The 27765-nt window shown below is 33.6% G+C and overlaps 4 protein-coding genes and 2 long non-coding RNA genes across 9 annotated transcripts; 2 read left to right on the top strand and 4 right to left on the bottom strand.

Moving 5' to 3' along the window:
• Positions 1-1742: 1742 nt before the first annotated feature.
• On the bottom strand, positions 1743-3100 carry Ostgamma (oligosaccharide transferase gamma subunit). Its single transcript, XM_075296463.1, has 3 exons — positions 2904-3100; positions 2078-2804; positions 1743-2011 (listed from the first exon to the last, which is right to left on the bottom strand). Exons 1-3 carry the CDS (start codon positions 2991-2993, stop codon positions 1833-1835), a joined length of 996 nt encoding a protein of 331 aa, XP_075152578.1. The 5' UTR covers positions 2994-3100; the 3' UTR covers positions 1743-1832.
• Positions 3101-8035: 4935 nt separating this feature from the next.
• On the top strand, positions 8036-9675 carry Mettl14 (methyltransferase like 14). The gene is made up of 4 exons (XM_075296461.1): positions 8036-8194; positions 8253-8429; positions 8496-8838; positions 8909-9675. The coding sequence occupies exons 1-4, from the start codon at positions 8129-8131 to the stop codon at positions 9517-9519; spliced, it is 1197 nt and encodes a 398-aa protein (XP_075152576.1). The 5' UTR covers positions 8036-8128; the 3' UTR covers positions 9520-9675.
• Positions 9676-10199: 524 nt separating this feature from the next.
• On the bottom strand, positions 10200-11404 carry LOC142226442 (coiled-coil domain-containing protein 97). The gene has a single exon (XM_075296462.1). The coding sequence runs from the start codon at positions 11291-11293 to the stop codon at positions 10214-10216; it is 1080 nt and encodes a 359-aa protein (XP_075152577.1). The 5' UTR covers positions 11294-11404; the 3' UTR covers positions 10200-10213.
• A 3730-nt stretch (positions 11405-15134) lies between these two features.
• Ttc7 (tetratricopeptide repeat domain 7) lies at positions 15135-25502 on the bottom strand. Of its 4 annotated transcripts, XM_075296457.1 has the most exons (10): positions 25160-25502; positions 24812-25091; positions 24644-24755; positions 23638-24565; positions 23028-23576; positions 21720-21770; positions 18358-18455; positions 18185-18298; positions 15663-15859; positions 15135-15597 (listed from the first exon to the last, which is right to left on the bottom strand). In XM_075296457.1, the coding sequence occupies exons 1-10, from the start codon at positions 25269-25271 to the stop codon at positions 15465-15467; spliced, it is 2574 nt and encodes an 857-aa protein (XP_075152572.1). In that variant the 5' UTR covers positions 25272-25502; the 3' UTR covers positions 15135-15464. The 4 variants fall into 4 exon arrangements, with proteins under 4 accessions (XP_075152572.1, XP_075152574.1, XP_075152575.1 ...); XM_075296459.1 differs by lacking the exon at positions 21720-21770; XM_075296460.1 differs by lacking the exon at positions 21720-21770 and having other exon boundaries at positions 18358-18437.
• A 604-nt stretch (positions 25503-26106) lies between these two features.
• Positions 26107-26485, bottom strand: LOC142226438 (uncharacterized). The gene is made up of 2 exons (XR_012719682.1): positions 26378-26485; positions 26107-26320 (listed from the first exon to the last, which is right to left on the bottom strand). It is a non-coding gene; the product is annotated as an uncharacterized LOC142226438 (long non-coding RNA).
• Positions 26486-26974: 489 nt separating this feature from the next.
• LOC142226437 (uncharacterized) lies at positions 26975-27421 on the top strand. The gene is made up of 2 exons (XR_012719681.1): positions 26975-27209; positions 27267-27421. It is a non-coding gene; the product is annotated as an uncharacterized LOC142226437 (long non-coding RNA).
• Positions 27422-27765: the final 344 nt, after the last annotated feature.

The raw sequence follows: 27765 nt of genomic DNA, 5'->3' as shown, positions 1-27765 counted from the left end.
ATTAATTTCATATAATTTCATATCATATTATTTCAAATTAATTTCATATTAAAACAAGTAAGTAAAGTCTAAAGTCGGGCGGGGCCGACTATATTATACCCTTCACCACTATGTAGGCCAAAATTTGTGTTACCATCTCAACTACTTCACATTTGCTGGAAGCTATATAAAGGAGACAATTTTTTACTTCTACAAAATCTCTAGATTTAAAATTTAAATCGGCTAACGCTATCCAGTTAATTGGAGGAAACTTCCATTGAAAATGGGTCTAAAATGTGTAACAGTCTACCATATTTCCCCAACTCTGGTGTACGTATATATGGGAGCTATATACAATCTGAACCTGACTTTGACTAAATTTGACATGTACCACTGTGGTATCACAATGGACTGAATAGTCTAAGTGAGCCTGATACATCGGGCTGCCACATAACCTAACCTAACCATAGTTAGAATAATAATTCTGCTATCTATGCGAAATTTCTAGTAAATGGGAGTATAACTTTCATATGAGTGCAAATCGGACGGAAGATATATATGGGAGCCATATCTAAATCTGAACCGATTTCAACCAAATTTGGCACAATTACCGATACTACTAAATGTACTCCTTGTGCGAAATTTGAAGCAAATCACGGCAAAACCCTGGATTTTGAGGCCATATAAGTTCAAATCGGACGAAAGATATATATGGGAGCTATATCTAAATCTGAACCGATTTGCCTGATATTTTGCAAGATTTTCGAGATTCATAAAATATTTGGATGTACGGTATTTCAAGAAAATCGGTTGATAAACACGCTAACTATTACCAAATCGGGGATAAATATATATGGCAGCTATATCTAAATCTGAACCGATTTTTTCCAAAACCAATAGCGATTGTCTCTGTCCCAAGAAACGGCCCTATGCCAAATTTGAGGACGATCGGACTTAAATTGCGAGCTGTACTTTGTGCACAAAATTACATATACAGACAGACGGACGGACGGACAGACAGACGGACATCGCTAAATCGACTCAGAATTTAGTTCTAAGCCGATCGGTATACTAAAAGATGGGTCTATGACCACTATTTCTTGGCGTTACATACAAATGCACAAACTTATTATACCCTGTACCACAGTAGTGGTGAAGGGTATAAATATATGAATACTGGAGAGGATGTATTAAACCTTGTGTTATCATTGATGAAGAGGATCCCACCTTTATTGATAAAAGCATGTGTTTTGTTATTAAAAAAAGTTATTTAGAATATTTATATGATTTTAAATTGGAATATTCCCTGCATCGAACTTGTATGTACGATTGGAATTAAAGTTCCATGTAGGAGATCTAAGAATCGTAGGTTGCTCTTTATTGTGTATCAACGTTCCAATTACACGTTGTTTGAACTAATCCGTAGAATGGTTATAGACTTTAATTCATTCTATCACCTTATTGATACTAACCTTAGTATTGATGATTTTAAATGTAGAGTAATAAGTTCAAAAGAGGCGGAAAAGTGGGCGCTAGGCCCATTCGAAAAAAAATCCAATGCTTACAATGCTGAAGTCTTTATAACAATTGCAAATTCACACAAATAGGACAATTACTATTGTGTATACTTCAATTTGTTGTAATACCATCTAGATAAATCTCAAAACACAACTGAAAATATGTACTTCATAGCAATAAGATAATTTTGGATGAATAAAAATTGAAAATTGAAAAAAAAAAAATCACACAAATAAGAAAACATGTTTTATCACTTTGTCCATCCAAAAATTTTAATTGTTTGTATACAAGATGAACGATGTTTTGACAATATCTTAGATTAGAAAGGTGTAAATTCATTTAAATAAGAAGCTATAGGGATACCCTTGGGCCTTAGAACGAAACACTGACAGCAGGAATGAAAAGAATATAGCTAATAATGCTAAACCAACGATAGACATAATTCTACCTTTACGAGGATCTGTTTGGGTACCAGATTCAGTAAGCAAAAGCATTCCAAAGAATATAAGAGCATCTGGAAAATAATAAAGAAAATAAATTAAAACAATGCGATTTATCTATGGGATATAGAAACACTCACTCAAGCCTAGGACAATATATGTTTCCACCACTAGTTGTCCCTGTGAGGATCCATGAATATAGGCTACACCACCATTTTGTGATTTGTGTACAAGTGGAGGTCCACGAATGTGATTCCACATTTGACCGGAAATCATGGTGAAGCAAAAGAACACAGCTATTGCCCCCCAAATTGATTTGTTGTATAAAAATTCCAAATTATTGCGTCTCATATAGAGAAATCCACCAACCAAAGTGGCCAAAGTAACCATTGCCACAGTACCGGAATAATTTGGTGGGCGGAAAATTCGAATCTGTATATCAGTACGTTCCGCTATGAACTTGCCAATAGCATCTGCAGCAAAACCCACACGGTGAATATCCATGGTATCAGCTCCTTTAGGTTTGCCCTTAGAGGGGAAATGCATAAATACCGGTGCAGTGTTCAATCGCAACATTTGGAAAACATCAGAACCCTCGTCGAAATCAACCATAGCAAAGAATAATTTGTTGGAGTAGACCGGTGAAAATCTATAAGACTGGGCAACAATTTGGAATTCGTCATGGGCATGTCTACATATCTGGCACTGCCTTGATGGGGCCAATGCGGTCAACATAACAATCATCGAGTAGTTACGGGGAGAATTTTTAACATATTCTTTGAACTTTTGTCCATTGAATCGTAACAATGCCTTCTTGTTATTCATGTCCATGAGATTTTGTACTTTTTCCGACAACGAAAGTCCTGACTGCAATGGAAGCATAAAAAGCATACATTAACCGGCATTTGATAACAAAAATGACGTGGCCATTGAACACACTGTATGCGATAGCTTGAATGGACCTACCTTTTGTTTACTTTGAGCAGTTGTGCTCAATATAAGAAAGCCTGCCATTAGCACAACAGCAAACAGCAATGTTTTGTATAAAATTCTCATTTTGCTGTTTGTGAATGAATTAAATACTAAAATTAAACTCTAAAAATGCTTGACTGCTCCAGCTTATCGATGAAAACTTCTATTCACACACATACATCAAAAATATCGGATGTCAAAATAATGTTGACATTTGATTATGTGCACCTAAAAAACATCCGTGGTTCTCGGCCATGTGTCAATTAGTTGATACGTATACGTATTGGATATATTACATTAAGGTGGGTATTAAGTTCGAGTTTAGCCGCTAAAATCGCTAAAGTGAAAACCAAATCAGTAAAAAAGGCATAAAATTATACATATTTGTTGCAAATGGGGAATAGCCCAAAGCAAATTTTCACAAAGTTTGTATTCCTTAAAATGGATTATTAAAGAAAAGTAATCGTGGAAAAATGACCACCTTTAAGGTGGGTACTAAGTACGAGTTTAGCCTCTCAAACAAAAAAAAATCCGTAAAAATAGGTATAAAATTAAACCCCTTTGATGAAAATTTTATTATAACTTATTGGGGGAATTGCCCAAAGCAACTTTTGAAAAAGTTTATATTCATAAAAATGGATTATTACAGAAAAGTAATCGTGAAAATATGGCGATTTTAGCGGTTAAACTCGAACTTAATACACACCTTTAATTGCAAAAATGCTTGAATTCAATACACTTCTAACTAAAATTAAAGACGTACCGACAGTAAATGATATTCGCAACGACAGAAAATGCAATTTGAAGTTATAATTGATAGACAAAGCCATTTATTTGATAAACAACCGAAAAAATTATATGCATTCGTCGGTCGTTCCTCCAGAATTTTCACGACTCGGAAAACATTCCTGCGTAAAGGTGAGTACTATGTTCGGTTTTCGAGTTGGAAATCAATTTTTTTCGCGATTACATTTCCTTAAATAATCAAAATTATAAATGAAAACAAACATATCCCTGTAAAGTCTTGCCGTAATCTAGAGGAACAAGAAACTGCGAATCAATTGAGTTAATTTATATGATTTATTTTGAACTGTTTTAATAGAGTAACCGCGAAAATTTCAACGCGAAAAGCAAACATAGTACTGACCTTAAAGCTCAGTGCTATGTTCAGTTTTCAAGCTGAAACCCAGCTTGTTTTCACGGTTACTTTTTAAAATTAATTTCTTTAGAAATATAAACATTATATTAGAAATATAAACTAATCTAGGTAGACCAGATTCCTTTCTTAATGTTGTTTCGCCATGCGTCACGCAAGTACAACTTTGCAACATTCTTTCTTAAAAATATTTGTTTTAAAAACTCAACATTTTACGCTCATAAGTGAGTCACTTGGATTTAAACTCATTTATTATTGTCTTTTTTGGCATTCCGTTACATTCACCGTTAATTTTGGGCGAAATATTGCTAGAAAATTATTATTAATGTTGGCTTTAGTCATTCGTAATTGTTATCTGAAGTGAAAAGACCGACTTAAAGGGAAACCAAAAAAGTCATTATCGATTTAAGGGAAAATGGTAAATCGTACCGCTAAATTACTAAAATTGTTGGAAGACATCAAACAACTATAAAGTAAATCGTAGATAAATTCGATCAGGTCGACCAAAATGATTAAATGAGAGAAAATGTTTCCATATTAAAAAAAAAAAACTGGCACAAGTATGATGGAGATTGCAAGAAAGTGGGTTCTATAGCCGCCGTTGTCGAAAGAAATCCTATAGCCGCTGTTGTCGAAAGAAATCGCCGTTGTCGAAAGAAATCCTTTCGAAAGTATATAACATAAATGACTTAGTTATACATCTTAAGGTAAGTACTATGTTCGGTTTTCAAGTTGAAAACCACTTAATTTTCGTGATTACTTTTCCTTAAATAATCAAAGTTATAAATGAAAACAAACTTATTCGTGTAAAGTCTTGCCGAAATCTAGAGGAAGAAGAAACTACGCATCAATTGGGTTAATTTATCTGATTTATATTGAACTGTTTAAATAAAGTAACTACGAAAATTTCAACGGGAATAGCGAACATAGTACTTACCTTAATGGATGGAAATTTGCTTTACATCATCAGTTTAATTTACATCCCGTCATCAGTTTGATATAATTTTGTGACACTAATATTCTTGAGAAAATCGAATTCTCGATGTAAAAGTGTTTGAAAATAATGTTTAAGTTATTTAAAGTTTCATTGATATTATTTATTGATATTTTAAAATGTAATTATTGATTGATTATTATTGTTACGTTTTTATATTGAGGCGTATTTAATTACCCGATAATTAAAACAGTTCTTTTCAAATAACGACAATCTACAATTTATTTGTTTAACTGATTGGTTTCACTTATTTGCTCTACGATATGTACTGTATAAACTTTAGCTTACGACTGACTTGACTGCTCTCTCCGCTAGGGGTTTATATACCGAGATTTGACGATTTCGAATGTTCTCGCTAATTGGCCTACAACCTTCTAGATTAATCTACTACCTTGTAGACGTCGCACGGGCGACATCGCACATATTTATCGACTTATGTTCATTGTCTCGGCTATCTACAACTTTCTATGGGGCGTTATTGTACAGGTGATATGGCACACATACTTTTAGGCTTATTCTCATCTTGGCTAGTGCATCCTACCATCTGGTAGATGTCGCGCAGGCATAAGGGATTATGGTCATATTACCGATAATTATAACAGTAAAACAAAAGGCGTTACTTTTACAATGAACGATTGGAAAACTAAGAACACAAAAGATGTTTAGGAAAGTACTAGAAAATAAAGAAATGACTCTAACAAGTTATGACGTAATCTTATCGCTACAATTTGACATTTAAATTAACGTAAACTAATTTGAATAAACTTAAATCTAGAAATATCAAATTCGTAACATTATTTTAATGCTTTCGATAATTTTTAATATTATTATTTAGTATGAATAAATCCCTAGAATTTGGGTACTGATTTTCAGTTAAAAATGAATTTAGGTTTTATACACAATTTTGTGGCAAATATTCAATGGTGATGAATTTCAATTTTGCAGTTGACAATTTGTCACACAGTATTGTTTAGGCCTTTTCCACAAATCTTTTACTTCACATTCATATTCACAATTTTTAACAACTAGTTTCTTCCTTAATTTGAATTAGGACTGTCATTTGGGATTAATCCAGAATCCCGGGATTTTTTATTTTTAATCCCGGGATTTTTCGGGATCCCGAAAAACTTTGTTTATTTGTGGTTTTTTAGCATTAAGGTGAGTATTAAGTTCGATTTTAGCCGCTAAAATCGCTAAAGTGAAAACTAAATCAGTATGAAAAATCCATGAAATTATACATATTTGTTGCAAATTTTATTATAACTTGATGGGGAAAAGCCCAAAGCAAATTTTGATAAAGTTTGTATTCCTTAAAATGGATTATTAAAGAAAAGTAATCGTGAAAAAATGACGATTTTAGCGGCTAAACTCGAACTTAATTAATACCCACCTTTATATATTAATAAGTTGGAGTCTTCATTCAGTGCAAACGGCCCTTAGATTCCATACCTGACAAATTGAGTTATTAACATTTATGGTACACCTTGAGTAAGAATTATATATACATAAGTTATACTATAAAAACACACAATTTCATAAAAATTCGAACTAAATAATAAGGTTCTCCTTTGAACAATGAGTTCATATGAAATGGAATTTGTGCCACATAAAATAAAGATAACGATATGAAATTTTATTTTAGTTTAAATTTGTTATAATTTTTAGTTTTTCTTTTCTTCATATTATACATTTGGACTAAGCGTTCGTTAAGTATGACAGCATTTGTAATTGTTTTTTTTTTATTAACTCTTATGTTCGTTTGTAATTTTTTGTTAATAAAACTGAATTAAACTAAATCGGTTTAATGCACAACAATTTTTTGGCACTGTAGATTGTTATTACATAAAATATTTAAAGAAAACCGAAAATTACGGGATCCCGAAAAACCCGGGACTCCATATTTTAAAATCCCGAATACCGGGATTTATAAAAATCAATCCCGAATGACAGCCCTGATTTGAATTCAATACCTTTGAGATATGTGTGATATGCGCTTTACAGACTATCAGTTATTCCGGACGGAATATCGGTGTTTGTAAAGAATCTTAAGAGCACCTTATACGGTCGGATAAACCCTGCGACACAACACGTTGCGGCGACAAATCCGATTGTATAAGGTCGTGTTCGGCTGTCGCGGGGACGTGTTGGCATAAAATCAAAACAACTTTGATTTTTTCTGGTTGGGTGGTACAAATCATTGAGTGTAAGGGGATGTTCGACAAACATCAAAGACAAATTTATTTTTACATTAAAAACAGGCATTTCTGCAATGAAATTAATGATGGATCGCCAATTCTGGTTGAAAATTAAAGAAATATATAAATCTAAACCAGTATTGTGGGAAAAACGTGGAAAAATTCCACTTCCAATCAATGGGAAACCAGGCGACAAATATTTTGAAATTCATCAAGTAATTTGTAATATATTAAATGTGGATTACTTCAGGAATCATTGTTTTGACACATATACCAGGATTTTTTTTTATTATTTTCTTCCATTTTTTCAGTAAAAAAGGGTTTCACCCATAAATCTTCGTACAACTTCATTGTTTTCTTCTTATTTTTTTTTTCATGTTGTCATCACATTTGTTCGTGCAGTGTAGGGGCAAAACTTGAACGAACACACAACAAATAGACGAACCTCTGTCGGAGTGTTTATCCGACTGTCTAAGGTCCGCTTTACAGTGTGTCGGATCGATACGACTTGTCGGCAATGACTAAATAATCGGTAAATCTTTTATCGATCCCATAAACATGCAGCAGTATCAATTATGCCTTCGGACTTAACTTATAATGTGCACAATATGATATGTTCGACACGAGCACTGTCGTCCGGAATAACTGATAGTCTGTAAAACGCTATAGCTGTCATTTTCCAATACGTCTGTAAGGTTTGCTGGGTAGCGATATTTTTGCAAATCGATTACAAATTATCGATTAACAATGATTTCATTTTGCCATCACTACTATAATTTTTTAGTGTTCTTTATTACTACAAAAGCCGCCGCTACAATTTCTTCTCATAGAATTTGTTTTATACCAAAAAGGGAAGAAAGCGTATGTGTACGTTATGAGTGATGTACTAAAAAGCTCTCAGGAGCGTTCTCGCAAACGTAAGCAGTTACTGGCCCAAACTGTAAGTATATCTAATACACGTAGTCTCCAGTTTCTCCGAAATGCTCTATTTGGTTTAGTTGGGTTTATCCAGTGTTGATGAATTGAAGATAGCATTGGGAAACAACGAAATGACAAATGGAGCCAATATAAGCTCTACCAGTTTCGGGAGCAGCCCTGGGGTTCCACACAGCAGTCAAAGATCCCAGGAACGAGAGGAAGAAATTATTTATAGAGATTCCTCGACATTTTTGAAGGTAAGACGGCTGTCTCTATAGACCGGCAACTTTTCTTTCACATACTTATTTCATATTAATTCGTAGGGAACACAATCATCTAATCCCCATAACGATTACTGCCAACATTTTGTCGATACCGGCCAAAGACCACAAAATTTTATTCGTGATGTGGGTTTGGCGGATCGTTTTGAAGAATATCCTAAACTCAGAGAGTTGATACGCCTTAAGGACAAGTTAATACAAGACACTGCTTCCGCTCCCATGTATTTGAAAGCGGACTTGAAGACACTTGACTTGAAAACGCTAGGAACAAAATTTGATGTAATACTCATTGAGCCGCCGTTAGAAGAATATGCTCGGGCAGCTCCTTCTGTGGCCACAGTTGGTGGAGCACCCAGAGTATTCTGGAATTGGGATGAAATTCTAAGTATACTCGATTATGAACGAGTCTTTAATTAGACGTTAAAATGATGTCAATCCTTATTGTTTAATTTTAGATCTGGACGTTGGAGAAATTGCAGCACATCGTTCATTTGTCTTCCTATGGTGTGGTTCTTCAGAAGGTTTAGACATGGGTCGAAATTGTTTAAAGAAATGGGGTTTCAGACGTTGTGAAGATATTTGTTGGATAAGAACCAACATTAGTAAACCAGGTCACTCTAAACAATTAGAACCTAAAGCAGTATTTCAACGTACCAAGGAACATTGCCTAATGGGTATAAAGGGAACTGTCCGTAGATCCACCGATGGCGATTTTATACATGCAAATGTAGATATTGATTTAATTATCTCGGAGGAGGACGAGTTTGGCTCTTTCGAAAAACCCATTGAGATATTTCATATAATCGAACACTTCTGCTTGGGTCGCCGTCGATTGCATTTATTTGGTAGAGATTCTAGTATACGTCCTGGATGGCTGACAGTTGGGCCCGAATTGACAAATTCTAATTTTAACGCTGAAGTCTACCAAACCTATTTTGCAGAAGCACCTGCTACGGGTTGTACCACACGCATTGAGTCATTGCGACCTAAAAGTCCACCGGCTAATAGCAAAATAATACGCGGCAGAGGACGTGGTTTTCCACGTGGCCGTGGTAGAGGCAGATAAACGACATGGATATATCATGAGTTATTTTTTGAAAAATCAAATTTAAGATAGACATTTTATATATTAAGAAATCTCTTAAAAGTTGTCATTCATTGAAATGTATCAATCGTACCAATAATTTTTTTTCTAATTTGAATAAACTTTATAAATACAGTATACATTTGAGATGTGATTGCTTGATAATGTGTACTTAAAATGCAACAACATAAAAATGACAATTTTGGCCAATGACACTTGAAAAAATATTAGTTTTTAATTCTGTCATTAAAAGCTATCGTCACAGTGAAATTCACATATAATTCAGTGGCCAACGTTCCTCCTTCGTTACAGACGTGTTTTTATGTTCTTCGATAGAAAGAAGTGATGCCTAGAATTCCTTGGCCCCTTTTCAGATCAGTGGCGAAGGAATTATTAATGCTAACCATAAATAAATTATTCTCTTGGGGCCATCATTGTTTCCCGTTGTAAATGTGGAGTCAACTATGTGACCTGTCAGGGCTTTACCCCTCATATCGTTGCAGTGTGATATCTATGTAAGAGACATTTTAGGATTTTGCCAACCTGCATTGATCTTTGATCTACGGTCTTTGGGCAAGAGAAACGCGTTCATCTTGCATAGTTTTTGAGGGAAATTCTCAAATTCTACTACTTACCAACTTTGCAAATCTGCGGCCGGCCAATTTTTGATATTGTTTTACTTTTGTAAACTATGATGTTTATTTAAATGGTTCATAAATACATCTAGCTCATCTTCGGACTCCTCGTCACTATGATGCATATTTTGAGATTTATTTGCAATTTCTTCATCCTCATCACTTTCTTCAAAATATTTATCCTCCTTGTCTTGATTAAGTATTTTTAAATCGTCAAATTCTGTATTATCATCGACCGTTGAATAATCGAAATCAGACTGGCCACTTAAGAATTGTTGATGCATTTGGCTAACGAACTCCTGACGTAAAAGTTCCCTTTCGTCTGCAGTTATTAGATGATCCAAATTGGGATTGGTTTTCTTCTTTGGGATTTTCGTAGCTTCAAACTTTTTTATTCGGCTGGTCGAACAAGCTTGTTGTTCATTATCAAAATTACCCCATTGTTGTCTATAACTTACGGGTACTTCTTCGTCTTCTACCTTATTAGTTTCTACAACTCCATTTTCCTGTGAATCTTCGGAATCGAATTCACCTTTATGTTCCGCTTTTTCCATTATTTCTGTGATTTCTTTTTGTTCTAAGCTATGCATTAATATGCCGGAAAATGTTGTATTCCTTACGTCGTAGCTATCTCGCATCTTTTTCTCCTCCTCACTTAAGTACTGACCAATAAGTTCATGATACAAATGTGGAGATCTTTTCATCATTTCCGTCTCGCTAAAATATTCACCTTCTTCAATCAGTTTTTGCAAAGCGACATATCTTCGATTTTTTATATCTTGTTGTTTGGTTTTTATTTTATCTTGGAATACGTTAATCATGGAGTGCATTTCTTCATCGCTTTCAGCTATAGAGAGGCGCGCAAAATCATCCAAATGTTTACCCTCTAAATATTTACCAAAACGCATTAAAAATGTTTGTGGATTGCGTTGGTAAATATCCTTCGCATATTGAATTTTTTCCGTTTGTGGCATCTCCTCCTCACCTCTCTGTTGCGACTTAAATACAACTTTTGAATTCAAACTTAGATATTCCAATATATCCATGATTTCTTGTGGAGGTGATGATGTAGAACATTGTTTTTTGCTCTCATCTTCATCATTGCCGTTGTCAGTCGTCATTCCAAAAAACGGTAAATCGAAATTGGAGTACGCTGATGGATACTGAGTATGTCCTGTGTTTATTATCAAAGAATATCTTTGATTTATATTCTCACCATATGATTTTAAAATGTACTCAAAAAAGTCTTTGAATGTACTTTTTATTTACGACGGCGTCATTATTTGTTTACCCGGCTTCTTCTACAGCAGTGTTGGTAAAATTAGCTGAGTTGTACGTTTCTTTAAACATAACAGTACATTGGATGCGAGAAATGTTGATATTCAACACGTTTTCAAACATTTTTTTAAAGTATTAGCTAAGAGCCACGGCGGTGCAATGGTACGCATGCCCGCCTTGCATATACGGTATCGCGGGTTCAAACCCATTTTTTGACCAAACTTCCAAAAAGATTTTCAGCGGTGGATTATCCCACCTCAGTAATGCTGTTGACATTTTTGATCGCTTCAAACTTCTCTAAGTGGTTTCACTGCAATGTGGAACGTCGTTCGGACTCGACTATAAGAAAGTGATAAGAAAGAAGTTCACCACTGTGGTATCACAATGGACTAGGGCTGTCACCGGGGATAAATCCCGTCCCGAAATCCCGGAATTTTCGGGACGGGATTGATCCCGAATCCCGGGATTTTTTTATTTTGAATCTCGGGATTATTCGAGATCCCGAAAAAATAATTCTAATTTGTTGAATTTGTGGCTTTTTATCATTATTTATTAATAAATTTGAGTCTTCATTCAGTGCAAACGGCCCTTAGATTTCATACCCGACAAATTGAGTTAATAAACATCTATGGTACACCTTGAGTAAGAATTTATTATACATGAGGTATATTTACAGGTTGGCTGATAAGTCCCGGGTCTAACAAAGAAAAACACTTTTTTTGTCAAAATTCGTTTTTATTATTCAACATAGTTCCCTTCAAGAGCAATACAACGATTATAACGACCTTCCAATTTTTTGATACCATTTTGGTAGTACTCCTTCGGTTTTGCCTCAAAATAGGCCTCAGTTTCGGCGATCACCTCTTCATTGCAGCCAAATTTTTTCCCTGCGAGCATCATTTTGAGGTCTGAGAACAAGAAAAAGTCGCTGGGGGCCAGATCTGGAGAATACGGTGGGTGGGGAAGCAATTCGAAGCGCAATTCATGAATATTTGCCATCGTTCTCAATGACTTGTGGCACGGTGCGTTGTCTTGGTGGAACAACACTTTTTTCTTCTTCATATGGGGCCGTTTTGCCGCGATTTCGACCTTCAAACGCTCCAATAACGCCATATTATAGTCACTGTTGATGGTTTTTCCCTTCTCAAGATAATCAATAAAAATTATTCCATGATCGTCCCAAAAAAACAGAAGCCATTACTTTGCCAGCGGACTTTTGAGTCTTTCCATGCTTCGGAGACGGTTCAACGGTCGCTGTCCACTCAGCCGACTGTCGATTGGACTCAGGAGTGTAGTGATGGAGCCATGTTTCATCCATTGTCATATATCGACGGAAAAACTCGGGTGTATTAGGAGTTAACAGCTGCAAACACTGCTCAGAATCATAAACACGTTGTTGTTTTTGGTCAAATGTGAGCTCGCGCGGCACCCATTTTGCACAGAGTTTCCGCATATCCAAATATTGATGAATGATATGACCAACACGTTCCTTTAATATTTTAAGGCCTCTGCTATCTCGGTCAACTTCATATTACGCTCATTCAAAATCATTTAGTGGATTTCTTTGATGTTTTCGTCGGTAACCACCCCTTTCGGGCATCCACTGCGTTCACCGTACTCCGTGCTCATTTCACCACGCTTGAATTTTGCATACCAATCAATTATTGTTGATTTCCCTGGGGCAGAGTCCGGAAACTCATTAGCAAGCCAAGTTTTTGCGTCCACCGTATTTTTCCCTTCAGAAAACAGTATTTTATCAAAACACGAAATTCCTTTTTTACATTTTTTTTCACAATAACAAAAGTTGCTTCACAAAAGACGCTCTATCTCACAAACTATCAGACTTACAGACGTCAAATTTTGACACGAATCATTTGAAGGTTGGTACTATATAAAACTAATATGCATTTAATACCAGCGACGCCATCTACGTGTCAGACCGGGGACTTATCAGCCAACTTGTTATAAAAAAGCACATTTTCATCAAAAATCGAAGATAACGATAGGGTTCTCTTTTGAGTTCATGTAAAATGGAATTCGTGCCACATAAAATAAGAAGCAATTATAAATGGTCCATCGACAATATGACAAGATCGCGTTTATCTGATAAAAATTTGGATGCCATATTTTTAAGAAGTATTTTTAAGAAGTTACTTAAAACGAAGAAAAAATGTTTTGCTGGTAAGATAGCGATATGATTTCTTTTTTAATTTATTTTTTTCTTTTCCTCATATTATTGAGTTGGTCTAATTGTTCGTTAAGTATGATAGCTATTTGAAATTGCTTTTTAATTTACACTTATGTTCTTCTTTTGTTGTCTTTTGTTAATAACATTGAATTAAACTATTATTTATTTATTTCGCTGTATAAATATCTACTTAAAATATTTAAAGAATCCCGAAAATTTCGGGATCCCAAAAAAATCCCGGAAAATCCCGGGATCTCGAGATTCTACATTTTGAAATCCCGAATCCCGGGATTTATAAATATCGATCCCCGAACCACAGCCCTACAATAGACTGAATAGTCTAAGTGAGCCTGAAATATCGGGCTGCCATAGCTTAGAATTCAATTTGAGAAATCGTTGAGAAAAGCGTTTAAGTTTGTTTTTGCCATGAACCCATCTACATTGTTTTCGAACAAATTAGCACAAAAAACTCAATACAAGAGGTAAAATCATAAAAAAGGTCATTTAAATTAAATTAAATTTCTTCGTTCTGTAGTATAAATAAATATCAATGTTATTCGTGAAATGACTCATCTTTGCATTACTGGTAATTAGCTCGACACATATGGGCGGTACTAGTACTATTTGAATCCTTCTTGGCATTACCTGTAGCAAGAGAGTTGTAAGTTTCCCTAAATTTTAGTAGTGTCCATTGCTTGTCTTAATGCTAATATTACTTGATATTATTATTGATACTAATCCATTTTATGTGATTTATTTTTTTTTATTTTCTTTTTTTCTATATATATAAATATTTTATTTTTTACATATAAATTTATATTTATTTATTGTTTCATATTTAAATAATTTTACCCATATTATTATTATTTTTAGTCTTAAGTCATAATTTTTATATAATTTTGTATTCTATATTTTGGAGCAGTTATTATTGTAATTTAACTTATATCGGCCCATGGCTTCAAATTACAAAATCGAGCAAATAAAAATAAATTGCAACATTTACGCACTTATTTCATTTAAAATATTGTAAAACATATAATTTTACCCAATTGATGCGTATGGTTTTTTTGTATCTAGGTTTTGTCAAGATTTAATACGAATAAGTTCCCTAAGGGAAATTTGTGAAAATTGCCAATAACGAACCCATCAAAGGGCTGGCAAAGGCTAATGCATAATCCATGTCTTTGTTGAAAGACTGAATTCAATACCGGACTAATTTAACCAAGTTTAGAGACGTAAAATTACCGAATCCAAGAACAAATTGAAGTTTGGTCGATTATTTAACTCTAGAGGCATTGTCCACTCGTTAGCATGCCCCCTTTACAAAATGGTAGTTTTTCACTGTTGGTTTGGACATGGATTCGGCGAAAAAAAGGAGAATAGAAAAGAATTCAATGATGAAGATATTTTGTCATGTAAGTAAACAACGATGATCGATGAGAATTAGTATCCCATGCAACAATAACAATTGAGTAGAAATTAAATTCAAAGTAATGTACTAGTCATAATTTTAACATTTTATTTATTCTCTGATAACATCCTTGTACCCACATATAAATATGTACGATAAGTAACAATGATAATAGGGAAAGGAAATAACAATAAACATTTCAAGGAAGTGGAAATATGATTAATAAAAAAAACTATATCTTTTTACAATGTTACACACTTAAAAATCAACCTCCGCTATTTTGTTGTAATATATTTTTTATAATACTGTAAAACAGAGGAGTTCTCTTCATTCGATATAAAAAAAATGACTATGATATTATAAACGAAAATGTTGTTCTTACGTATATAACTACAATAACAAAAATTCCAATAATTTAATCAAATGTTAAAGCAATGGAAGTAAATGGAAGTATAGGACATGTGGGTTCTAATTGTAATGCTGTGGCCATGCAATCCGCTGATGCTGTAAATTCGCCTAAACTTTCTAAGACTTTCCCCAGAGCAAACCTATATCGGAGTAATAGTAAAATGAAAATTATTGAATTTTTTCTATTCACTTGTAATGAACTTACCATATTTTGGGACAGCTTGGATCTATTTTAGCTGCATCTTTGAGTAATTTCTCTGCCAAACGAGGTTCACCTAAAACATGATGTGTTTCGCCCAAAGCTCGCAGGGCTTCGGTGTGATTTGGGTTAGCAGCAACTGCATTTAAGAAGCATTGCTTAGCCTCATTCCACTGTTCTTGGAAAACACAAACAAGTCCACGCTACATTGGAAAAGGGAATATTACACTATGAGTAAAATGCTAAGTGAATTTCTTTGTAAAATAAGAAAAAAATATTCTTTCATATAAAACATAAGCCAAAATTTTTTCTATCCTCAAAAAATGAAAATTCATGTATAGCTACCGACGATTTCTACGATTCAGCTATTATGTCCTCAATTTTTGGCAAAATTATCACAAAGCACGAGTGCGGTTTGTAATTTTCTATTTTCTGTGGGTGGTCACGAATTAACGTCCTTTTTTATATGAAAAAATTTTCATATAAAAAATTTAAATTTTTTAGGATTTGGGTGGAATAGGGAAATTAGGGTAAAGAGACGCTTCTCTTAATCGTTCAATAGATTCAATGATTTTTGCAATTTTTTTCTTAGAATCGCCTTAGAGGTGTACACGTGAGTAATAGTATACTCACGCTCGCTCACGACTGAAAAATCATACTCACGCACGATATTTTTTTGGTAGGACTCACGTAAAGAAAATTTGTACTCACGCACGAAAACGTCGTGACTCACGAATAATTTTATGATTAATTTACCTTACCGAAGTGTCTGAAAACATGAGCATTATTAAAATCGAGAGTGTTATTAAACTCTTAACCTTCCCAGGTGTCACTAAAATTGTAATTGAATTTAATTTATGTTGGTGAGCAGGAATATTTTCGTGAGTGTAATTCTTTACTCACGCACCCTCACGAAGACATTATTTTCGTGACTTACGCTCACGCACAACATTTTGGTTTGTTAATCACGCTCACGCACACTCACGCTGTTGTTATGAGCGTGACTCACGTACGAATCACGAAAATGTTCGTGAGTCACGACAATTTCGTGTCACGTACACACCTCTAGTCCATACATCGTCATCATCAACAAGGTTGCCATTTTGGTTGATCGGACCAAAATTGGTCCAAAAATTATTAGTATTATTCGAAAAAAACCGGTATTACTCGCAAAAAAATGGAATTTGATTGGTTTTGGTCCATTTTCGTCAAATCGGTAATTTTTTTTAATTTTCTATAGAAATAAAATGTTGACAAAATTTTCTGTAGAAATAAAATTTTGACAAAGTTTTCTATAGAAATAAAATTTTGACAAAATTTCCTATAGAAATAAAATTTTGACAAAATTTCCTATAGAAACAAAATTTTGACAAAATTTTCTATAGAAATAAAATTTTCACAAAATTTACTATAGAAATAAAATTTTGACAAAATTTTCTTTAGAAATAAAATGATGACAAAATTTTCTATAGAAATAAAATTTTGACAAAATTTTCTATAGAAATAAAATTTTGACAAAATTTTCTATAGAAATAAAATTTTGACAAAATTTTCTATAGAAATAAAATTTTGACAAAATTTTCTATAGAAATAAAATTTTGACAAAATTTTCTATAGAAATTAAATTTTGTCAAAAATTTCTATAGAAATAATGTTTTGACAAAATTTTTTATAGAAATAAAATTTTGACAAAATTTTTTATAGAAATAAAATTTTGACAAAATTTTCTATAGAAATAAAATTTTGATAAAATTTTCTATAGAAATAAAATTTTGACAAAATTTTCTATAGAAATAAAATTTTGACAAAATTTTCTATAGAAATAAAATTTTAGTTAAAATGATTTTAATTTAATTTGGAAAAATGGTCCTCTGGTACGAATTTTGGTCCAATTTTGGAAAAGTGTTGGTCCAAAATAAAAATTTATTGTGGCAACGCTGATCATCAATGCGTCAACATGGTCGCAAACGATAGCTAATTGAGAGAGAGAGTTTGGAAAACATGTAGAGCTTTAATAGGGAGGGTTTCTTCCTCTGTTGTTGTCAGCATCTCTGCACTTGTATTTACTCAAAAGACAATACACGTAGGAAGATGGGAAATTGGCATGAGTTGCATTGACGGTGTTAGTTCCATACATGTTTGTAAGTTTGTTATTTGTTTTTCGTTTTTATTTTTTAAATGAAAAACTTAATTTTCTTAATGAAACAATGTTAAATTTTAAGCAACAACAAAAAAATACATTTTCCCCTTTATGGAAATTTATTTCCTGCACTTATTTTTTTTTTATTTTCATTTTAATGCTATGTCAATACTTGTTGTAGACGCGTTTGGTTCGATAAACGAAAAGTATGGACCTAAAACCGTAAATGGTTCGATGTGCTCAGTAGCCAATTTCCCATCTTCCCACGTGTATTGTCTTTGATTTACTCGCATTGAAGCTAAGCATAACATTGAGTGATGGTACTAAACAACAGTTGCAACGCATTGTGTTTTATCCACGATAAGAAAATATTTAAAGAAATACTTACCATATACATGATCTGATGCGATAATGGATATATTTGTGAAGCTTCATGTATGCAGTTTAGAGCTTCTGCTGGTTGTTCTATCGTCAAATAAACATCGGCCAAAAGTAACCAAATCTAGAAAACCCCAATAAAAATTGAAAGATTTTGATTGTAATTTTTTTTTCTCAATTTACCTTAATTTGTATCATCCAGGGTCTTTGGGGTCCAGGTTTAGGTGTAAACGAACTCAAGGAACTTGCTGCCTCACTTAAAGCTTGTTCCACGCGAGACACTGCCGCCAAGGAAGCCGCATAAACAGAATCTTTAAATTAAATTTCGCAATAAATAGTTCAATTAACTATCAAAAGCAATGCAAATGCAAAACCAAAAAATAATAGTCATAAAACGAAACGAAAATAAAACCTCTAACGGAATTGAAAAATGCAAATAACTAAGAATATAGTAAGAGCAACAGGACTAAGGACAATAAAATACAAAAAGAGTGTTAAAGAAAGCCTCATAACTTAAGATTATACGTGAAATTCCTTGTCGCTCTGTATACTCTTCGTTTTCAAATTAGCATCTTTAAAAGCATAAGATATGTGTTTATATAGCTTTATTAGTTATACTGTAATTCAAACTTTTAAGGATATCAAAAGTGATAGTTATAAAAAAGATTAGAATAAGAAGTTTAGTATGGAAAAAATGCAAAACTCGAACAAACAGTTATATGAACAAAAACTTACAGTATTATGTTTTGAAATGATTTATAGTTGTGATCCCACAAAAAAAAATTCAGAGTTAAAAATATATTATTATAATATTATGGAAGAAAAATTTAAATAGTATGTAGTGGTATTCGCATAGTTGCCTTGGGAAGTTACTATTTCAAATTATTGTGAAGGTTAGGAGATATATACAAATTTGGGGTACACTTTTTATGAAAGTGTTGATGTATTGTACAATAGCATTAGGAGCCATTCGAATTCGGATACTTTTTAATTATTATGTATACTTGAACTTTTCGATGAAATGAAGATGTTGCTTTTACAACTGTGATGGAGAAGTGTAATGTATGGTACAAGAAACGACAATGGTATTCTACAACATAAGGCCCTTATAGGAAACCCCTAAACCGAGATTTATTTTGGATCAACAGCATACAAGGCGGCTTCCGAAGTTAACAGAAGATTTTCTATCCCCTAACAGGGTATTCTACGTACCGGATTAACCTAATGGGTCAATCAAGTTAGATACAATAGTTCTAAACCAAAACTTCAAAATCGACAGATAGACTCTAGATTATTTTGAAAATTGAAATCGGCTAATGGAACGTTAACGTTAGTCAAAAACGACAAATCGACTTTTAACGAAAAAAAATTGAAAAGCCAACTTTGAACGGGAAGAGAAATGTGATCTAGATTTTTTTATGCTGATGAGTTATAATAAAGTCAAAACTCTACTTTTATATATTTTCAAAATTTTAAAAAGTCAACTTTTCTGACTTTGGAGATGGTCGACATTTGGTTCTTCCCAAGGTATATTTAGGAAGGTACTTTCAAGGTATCAACCAAAAAATATCACCAAAATATTTCCAATTAAAAAGTTAATTGAATAAAATTTTTTCAATTAAAAAATTAATTGATACAAATAGCTTTTTAATCAAACTAGAAACATTAAGTCAATTGGCTCAATGATTAGAAAATTGATACAATTAACTTTTTAATAAAACTCGGAAGACTAACGGTCATTTTCATGTAGCTCCGTTAGGCTTTAACTGCCAGTTAACAGATTGTAAGTTGCAAATATCTTCTCTACAGTTAACTTTAACTGAAAATTTTCCAGCAGTTAAGCTCCTGACTGGCATATGGAATATATAGACAAGATGACATATATGTCTCCAGTTCGGTTTAAAAGTTCGTTAGCTAACGTAGCACTAACTAAAATGGGGGTAAGTCGGTTAATTAAAAAAAAAAAAATAATTGATACAACAATTTTTTTAATCAAAATAAAAATTTAGTGATTGAAGACATTTCAATTAAAAAAGCTGATAACTACACACAAAAATTTTTTTTCTGATTTAATCACGAAATTACTTGATCCAATTAATTTTTTAATTGAAATGTCTTCAATCACAGAAATGATAGTATCAATTAAAAAATTAATTGAAGGTCAATTAAAAAATTAATTGATCCAATTAAAAAATTATTTGATACTATTAATTTTAGTAATTGATTTTTGTTTCAATTAAAAAATTTGTTCAATCAATTACATTTTTTTAAACTCAATTCAAATTTTAATTGAAAAAATTTTCGTGAAATTTTTTTCTGTGTATTTTTTCATTGGAGGGAAAATTTTGATAGTCACTATTTATATATTTTCATATATACTTTATTAATGGCATTGGCGTAGTTAAAGGGCCTATATGGGTTTGTCATCTCCCCCTACCAAATAGCATACAGTATTCCTTCAAACTAGAATTATATATCCTTCAATTAAATATTCTGTGTCCTTCACATCTAGACGGATTTATTTTTTCTCTTTTTGAGGTATCTTAAAAATGAGCACAATAGCTTTCACCCTTACAAGAACGTTGGTAGCTACGCCAATGTTTAACTGACAATTGTGACAAATGAAAATAAAAATTCAAAAAATTGAAATATTTAATTCGCTTTCAAATGATGACGAAAATGATGATGAAAAGTTTTAAAAAAATTGTCCTCCTAATTAATTGATGGTAATTAATTACTTCAATTATTCTTGTCAACTGTAATGCAATTATTCTTGGGAACTGTAAGCATTTTTTTTTTTAAATTCCCACTTGTTGAGCAATGTTTGATTGTGACTGATATTAAAAATGGCGATATAGTAGCTGATATTGTTGTTTCTATAATACTGAAATTATCTTTCTTATTATGCCTTGGTTCTTCCCAATACAACAACACAAGATGAGCGTTTTTCATATGCAACACCATATTAATTTGAGGGTGTACCCAATCCTCAACATATATTTAACTGAAATTGCAAATTTCGTGCTTTCAACAAATTCTCCAATATATGTATTTGAAATATCAATTTCAGAAGTTGTTGCTAATCTATTCTGTAGTTGTTGCTAATGTGTTGAATTCTACTATTGATGTAATGTAATGTCTGTTTTTGGCTGAGAACTCGATTTTCTCAACAATTTCTCAATTTGAATTTTAATCTAATACATCGAAAATATATTCGAAAGGAAAGTTGAATATAAGCATTTATCCAGTGCATGTGTTTATTGGGTTTATTATTATTTCGTTTATTATTATTTCGGCGAGCTGTTACCTTTGCTTGTGTGTGTGGGGGTATTCTCCCAAAAAATGTCCCGGTCTAACTTCGCTGGGAATAGCCAGACATCTGTCATGCAACATGCTGACCCAGGGTATCCAAACCCCCACTAGAAAATGTTTACATCCCAAAAATACTGATAATACAAAAATATCTCATAATAAAAATAACTCCAAGGTGCTATAACTACAACATCAAAAAATCTCTAACCTTCACTGCAGTCGGTCCTACATACCTGGGTAATTACAAGGATTCCCAAATTGTCCACAAGGAGTCTCTTCTTGTCCTAAAATTCATAAAAAAAACAGCTCCTAGAGGTTACTGCTATACAACAATAACAACAAAGTCAACTCCAAATATTGTTGTACCTGTTCCGGAACGTTCATCTTTTTTGCAATATTGTTGTAATGAACTACGTGGGAAGTACTGATCACTATGAATACGTTTTAAGAAGGTCTCAACGCACGAACAAAAAAGGCGGAAATACAACACATTGTTGAAGCAACAATATTTACATTAATAATCCTAAGTTTAGAATCCTCGGCCCAAGGCATGACTGTTCGACTTTTAGATATGAGTAACAAAATCATTGGTAGGTACCCGTTATATATTAAATGCTATGAGTAATTTTAGGTTAGGTTAGGTGGCAGCCCGATGTATCAGGCTCACTTAGACTATTCAGTCCATTGTGATACCACATTGGTGAACTTCTCTCTTATCACTGAGTGCTGTCCGATTCCATGTTAAGCTCAATGACAAGGGACCTCCTTTTTATAGCCGAGTCCGAACGGCGTTCCAAATTGCACTGAAACCACTTAGAGAAGCTTTGAAACGCTCAGAAATGTCACTAGCATTACTGAGGTGGGATAATCCACCGCTGAAAAACTTTTTGGTGTTCGGTCGAAGCAGGAATCGAACCCACGACCTTGTGTATGCAAGGCGGGCATGCTAACCATTGCACCAAGGTGCCTCCCATGAGGAATTTTGGTTACATTCCAGTTTTTACGCTCAAAGAAATTTGTTAGTAGACAAAGCAGTAACGTTTCGCTCATATAGCAAACTGTGTTTCTTATGTCTCAAAATTAATTGTTTCAAAATATACTTGTTTGTTGAGTGAAAAATAACAAAGAAGTAGCTATTAAAAAAATTGTTTTCGATACAACGTTTTTTGTATGGAGTATAAAATTTTTTTCTTGCGAAAAAGTGATCTAAGTATTAAGCTTAACCCTAAAATCGCTAGAAAGCGGTTATTTGGACAACCTATGGAATTACAAAAAAATGTATGGTTCTCGCGAAGAGTTATATACATGTAACATCTGAGATCGGCAGCGGAGTATTTTTCTATGAGTTTACGTTTTTCGCTCATCACACCAAATAATTGGATCTAGCAATTATTTATATAATAATTTTTTCATTAGGGGATCCCGCTTGTTTTTTCCCACATGTTAAAGAAATGTCAAATTTCCTGCTTAATTTTGGATATATAAAGCTCAAATCTCACTGGATAAATATTATATGCGTGCAAATTGCAAATTAAACTTACTTGAATCTTTATCCGACATTTGTGATGATGGTACGTGTAATATTAAACTTTTAGTATCGGAATGTTTCTCCTCTTCAACATTCACTTGTCCTTCGTACAATTCTCGCCATATAGCAAGCATACGCTGAACTGTAGCCAATGCTATTTCAGCATCCTGTAAGTACAACTGCAAATGAGCTTTTACATGCAGAAGATTTAAATTATCAGGAAATTCCTCCAATGCATCTTCAGTGACCACCAAAGCCTCTCGCGGGCGACGAGAAGCAGTCAATAATAGAGCAAATAAATGTAAACTTGGAGCATGTTCTGTACGTAGTGCTAAAGCAAAACGTATATGCGTCATAGCTTCGGGAATGTTATTGAGAAGAGCGTATTGAAGGGATAAATAGTATTCGCACAAATGATCATTGCCATCATTCTGTACAGCTTTTTCTAGGGCTTCAAGAGCTAATTTGTTATAGTTTTCCTTTTCAACTTTAAGCATACTCTGTATGGCCAATTGCTGATAACCAATGCCGACATATAGTTGAGATCTTGAGGGTCTTAAACCTGTGAAATAGGAAAGAATCTTCTAAAATCCATAGCATAGAAAATATTTGTTTTGCAATACCTTTGGTTTCTCTTTTCAAAGCCTGTTGGGCATAGTCCAAACCTTCTTTAATCAAACCTAGTGACTCGAAACACAATTTTGCAGCCAATAAACAAGGCAAATGATCACTGGTATTAAGCCTCATTGATTCCTGTAATACCCTTAAAGCGTGCATATTCTTCCCAGCAGCCATAAGAGAAATACCATACTGACGCCAAACATGTTGTTCTCCAAATGAGAATTTCAATGCTTTCTCGAATGATTCATTCAATAATTGCACAAGTCCCCAACGTACTGTGGCCAAAGTTAGAAGATCGTATACTGCAGTGGCATTTCCCATAGCATGAGTCCGAGCAACTTTAAATTCAGGGCTTTGAGATAATACTGTATCCCTTACCGCCAATGCTTCAGCTATGAGCAAAAGAAGAATTGTTTCTTCTTGCTGATTACGTGGTACAAATTGATTCCTAGCAGCGTATCGTCTAGGTTTCCATAATTTCTTGGAAGTACCTCCTGACTTTAATGTGGAGCCAGTTCCCTGCTTTTTTTGGAATGGTGCAGTATATATGGTTCCGGAAACACCTCTCAACAACACTTCCGCCAATTGCCGGGACAATGTCAAACGCAGAGATTGTGTAGTTTTGGTTTCGATTGCATTTAGCATAGCACGATAACGATCAATTGCCTCCAATAGCTTGCCAGCTTTTATGAGGACAATTGGAGCTCGTTGTAAAGCTGTCTCAAGTATTGCACCCATTCGTCTATTTAGCTCTAAAGGATTTGCGGGGATTGTGGAACTTATTGCCATATTGCTGGCCGACTGTTGAACACTTGCATTAATGGCCAAAGTGGAGCCGCCCGTACTATTAGCCGATGATGCATATGTAGCAATATCCTGTTCTTGAAGATACAATAGACCCAAATCGGTGGCACGTTCAAAACAAGAAATCTGAAATGAACCAATCATCATGTTTAATAGCGGAAATGTAACGAACTTATCATGTTTAATAGCGGAAATGTAACGAACCATTTCTGCCTCTTTTTCCGCTTTTTTGAACTTCGATGATGGCTTTGAAGTTTGATTTTCCAAACACAATCCCTTAATTGCATATGATTCAGCGAGTATTTTTAGACTTCGTCTAGAAAAAAATGTAAATGTTGAAGTATATGACTTATTCATTTCCATTTTACTTACAAGGTTAGTTCCTTCTCAGCTAGAGTATTTAACTCAGCTTTTACAAAATTCTCCAAACTTTTCTCATATTCCCCACAAGCATAACACAACTTAGCCAACAGCAGATATGCATCCAATGCGATACCAGCTTTTTGTCCATTTTCACCAGTGACTAGATTGAGACTGCGTCTGGCATCACTCAAACCAGTTTTGGCTTTGCCAAAATTACTTTCGATAGGAGCATTCTCTTCCAGATAGGATTCCAAACGGGCTTCTCCCACCAGGAAGTGAGCTAGACACTCTAATATACAAATGAATTAACCATAAAGATTTCCTAACCAATATTCTCTCATAAAATAAAACGCATACCATTGTTAGGGGAACCAGTTTTTAATTCATCAGTTAATTCAATCACACGTTGCCATTTACCCTCGCTGCGACAATTTTCTATTAATGCTTCAACCTTCGTAGTATTACGCATCCTCTCTAGACAAATCTATCCCTAAGATTTTTCTTTTCGAATAATAAAGTCAAGAATGCAAACAACAGCGAATGCGTTATTGATTAAAAAACTTTCTTAAAGTTTACTTCAAAATTAATTTATGTATAAATAAAGTTTGTACTTTGACTCCATAAATAAATTTATTGATTTGCCACTTTTTATGTTTTTATCTTTTATCGTTCTTTTCGGATCACTGTCAAATTCGTCTGGTATCGACATCAAAAACAGCTGGAAAATTAGAGCTCCGAGTCATTCAACGATATATAACGCAGGCAGAATTCAGGATAAGGTTATTTCATATGAATAACCAAAGACTTTGGTTATTCTTTGGACAAGATATCCAAATTGCCTCTTCTTCTTGTTTAGATAAAGTTGCATGTTAGCCGATTTCTTTGCAACATTTTCTCCAATTCCTCTTTAAAATTGTATTCATGGAAATCGTATGTGTAAATATCGGGCGACCAATAATGTATAATAATTTGTGACTCTTAAATTGTTCGTTTAGACAAAAGCACGAACAAAACACCCAAAGATTATCTGATTTAACAAGATGTCTATACCCTGCCAACATTTTTTGAATTTGGGGACTCTTTTGAGAATCCCCACTACGTCGAAAACAATCATATACGACATCAAAAACTCGTCGGAAAAGCGCCGTCACTATTGAGAAGTTGTACCACGCCAAGTTACTACAAAAATGTTTCGCATGAGTGCAATTATTAGGTGCCTTTATAGATCAATTTAGAACGACGCCAATAAGGGACCCTCCAAACAATCAGAAAAAGTGCATTTTAAGATAGTTGTAAAAGAATCATTGTGGTCGAGTAAAACACGTTTGTTTAGATATTTATTAATTTGATTAAACATTTACAAATTCTTAAAAATATAACATTTATACCACTATCACATTACATTTAACATAATTTTTGGCATTAATGATGATGTTGAGTTACAAGTAGCGAGTTACATGTTGCTGCGTCTATCAACCAGTGTTTTTATTCCATGGAGGCAGCGTGTCTGTAAAATATCTGAAAAACAATCACTTTATTCCATTTGGAAAATCACCAAATTGTTCACCAATATACCTTTCACAATTTTAAACGTATAATCTATGTTTTCAGAACTTTATTTTCGTTTTTATTTAATTAAAATATAACAAGCTGGTTGCGCTTGGCGTTTCACAAAAAATAAAATGGCTTTTGTAAAAGTAGTGATGGCAAAATACATGTATGTACTTTATGATGTACCATTTCATGATGGTTGAAGTGACATTTACGAGTCTGTGGTAACGATGAGGTTGAAATGGAACTTTGAAATGCTGGCATGGTATGCTTCCTCTTTTTTCCAATAGGCTCATGAGTTTAGCTCCATACATGTATGAGAGAGTTTGAAAAAAATGGGTATGTTGTTACGAATCTAAAAAAGAAAAGAAAATGAAGAATCCCAATAAACACAGGATGAGCGTTTTTCAAATGCAACAACTTTTCAGTTTGAAGGTAAATATAATTTTTAACATAAATTCAACTTGACTTGAAATAGCTCATCTTCAATACATCTTCAAATTGTTTGCGAATTACTTCCAATTTGCCAAAATGTCGATGAAATCTTTGAAAAGATGTTGAAAATAATATGAGAAAACTTCGACAAAACACTAACCTAAAATGCAACGAAAAAACCATCCCTGCCAGCATTTCAAAGTTCCATTTCAACCTCATCGTTACCACAGACTCGTAAATGTCACTTCAACCATCATGAAAAGGTACATCAAAAAGTACATGCAAGTAATTTGCCATCCCTACTGTTAAAAAAGCCATTTTTTTGTGAAACGCCAAGCGCAACCAGCTTGTTATATTTTAATTAAATAAAAACGAAAATAAAGTTCTGAAAACATAGATTATACGCTTAAAATTGTGAAAGGTATATTGGTGAACAATTTGGTGATTTTCCAAATGGAATAAAGTGATTGTTTTTTAGATATTTTACAGACACGCTGCCTCCATGGAATAAAAACACTGGTTGATAGACGCAGCAACATGTAACTCGCTACTTGTAACTCAACATCATCATTAATGCCAAAAATTATGTTAAATGTAATGTGATAGTGGTATAAATGTTATATTTTTAAGAAATTGTAAGTGTTTAATCAAATTAATAAATATCTAAACAAACGTGTTTTACTCGACCACAATGATACTTTTACAACTATCTTAAAATGCACTTTTTCTGATTGTTTGGAGGGTCCCTTATTGGCGTCGTTCTAAATTGATCTATAAAGGCACCTAATAATTGCACTCATGCGAAACATTTTTGTAGTAACTTGGCGTGGTACAACTTCTCAATAGTGACGGCGCTTTTCCGACGAGTTTTTGATGTCGTATATGATTGTTTTCGACGTAGTGGGGATTCTCAAAAGAGTCCCCAAATTCAAAAAATGTTGGCAGGGATGTGGTTTTCAATACTTATTTGTGCAACG

The sequence above is a fragment of the Haematobia irritans genome, chromosome 2 (assembly GCF_050003625.1).
Source record: "Haematobia irritans isolate KBUSLIRL chromosome 2, ASM5000362v1, whole genome shotgun sequence".
Lineage (NCBI taxonomy): Eukaryota > Metazoa > Arthropoda > Insecta > Diptera > Muscidae > Haematobia > Haematobia irritans.
The sequence above is the reverse complement of the archived record's forward strand: the minus strand, read 5'-3'. Positions and strand labels throughout refer to the sequence as shown.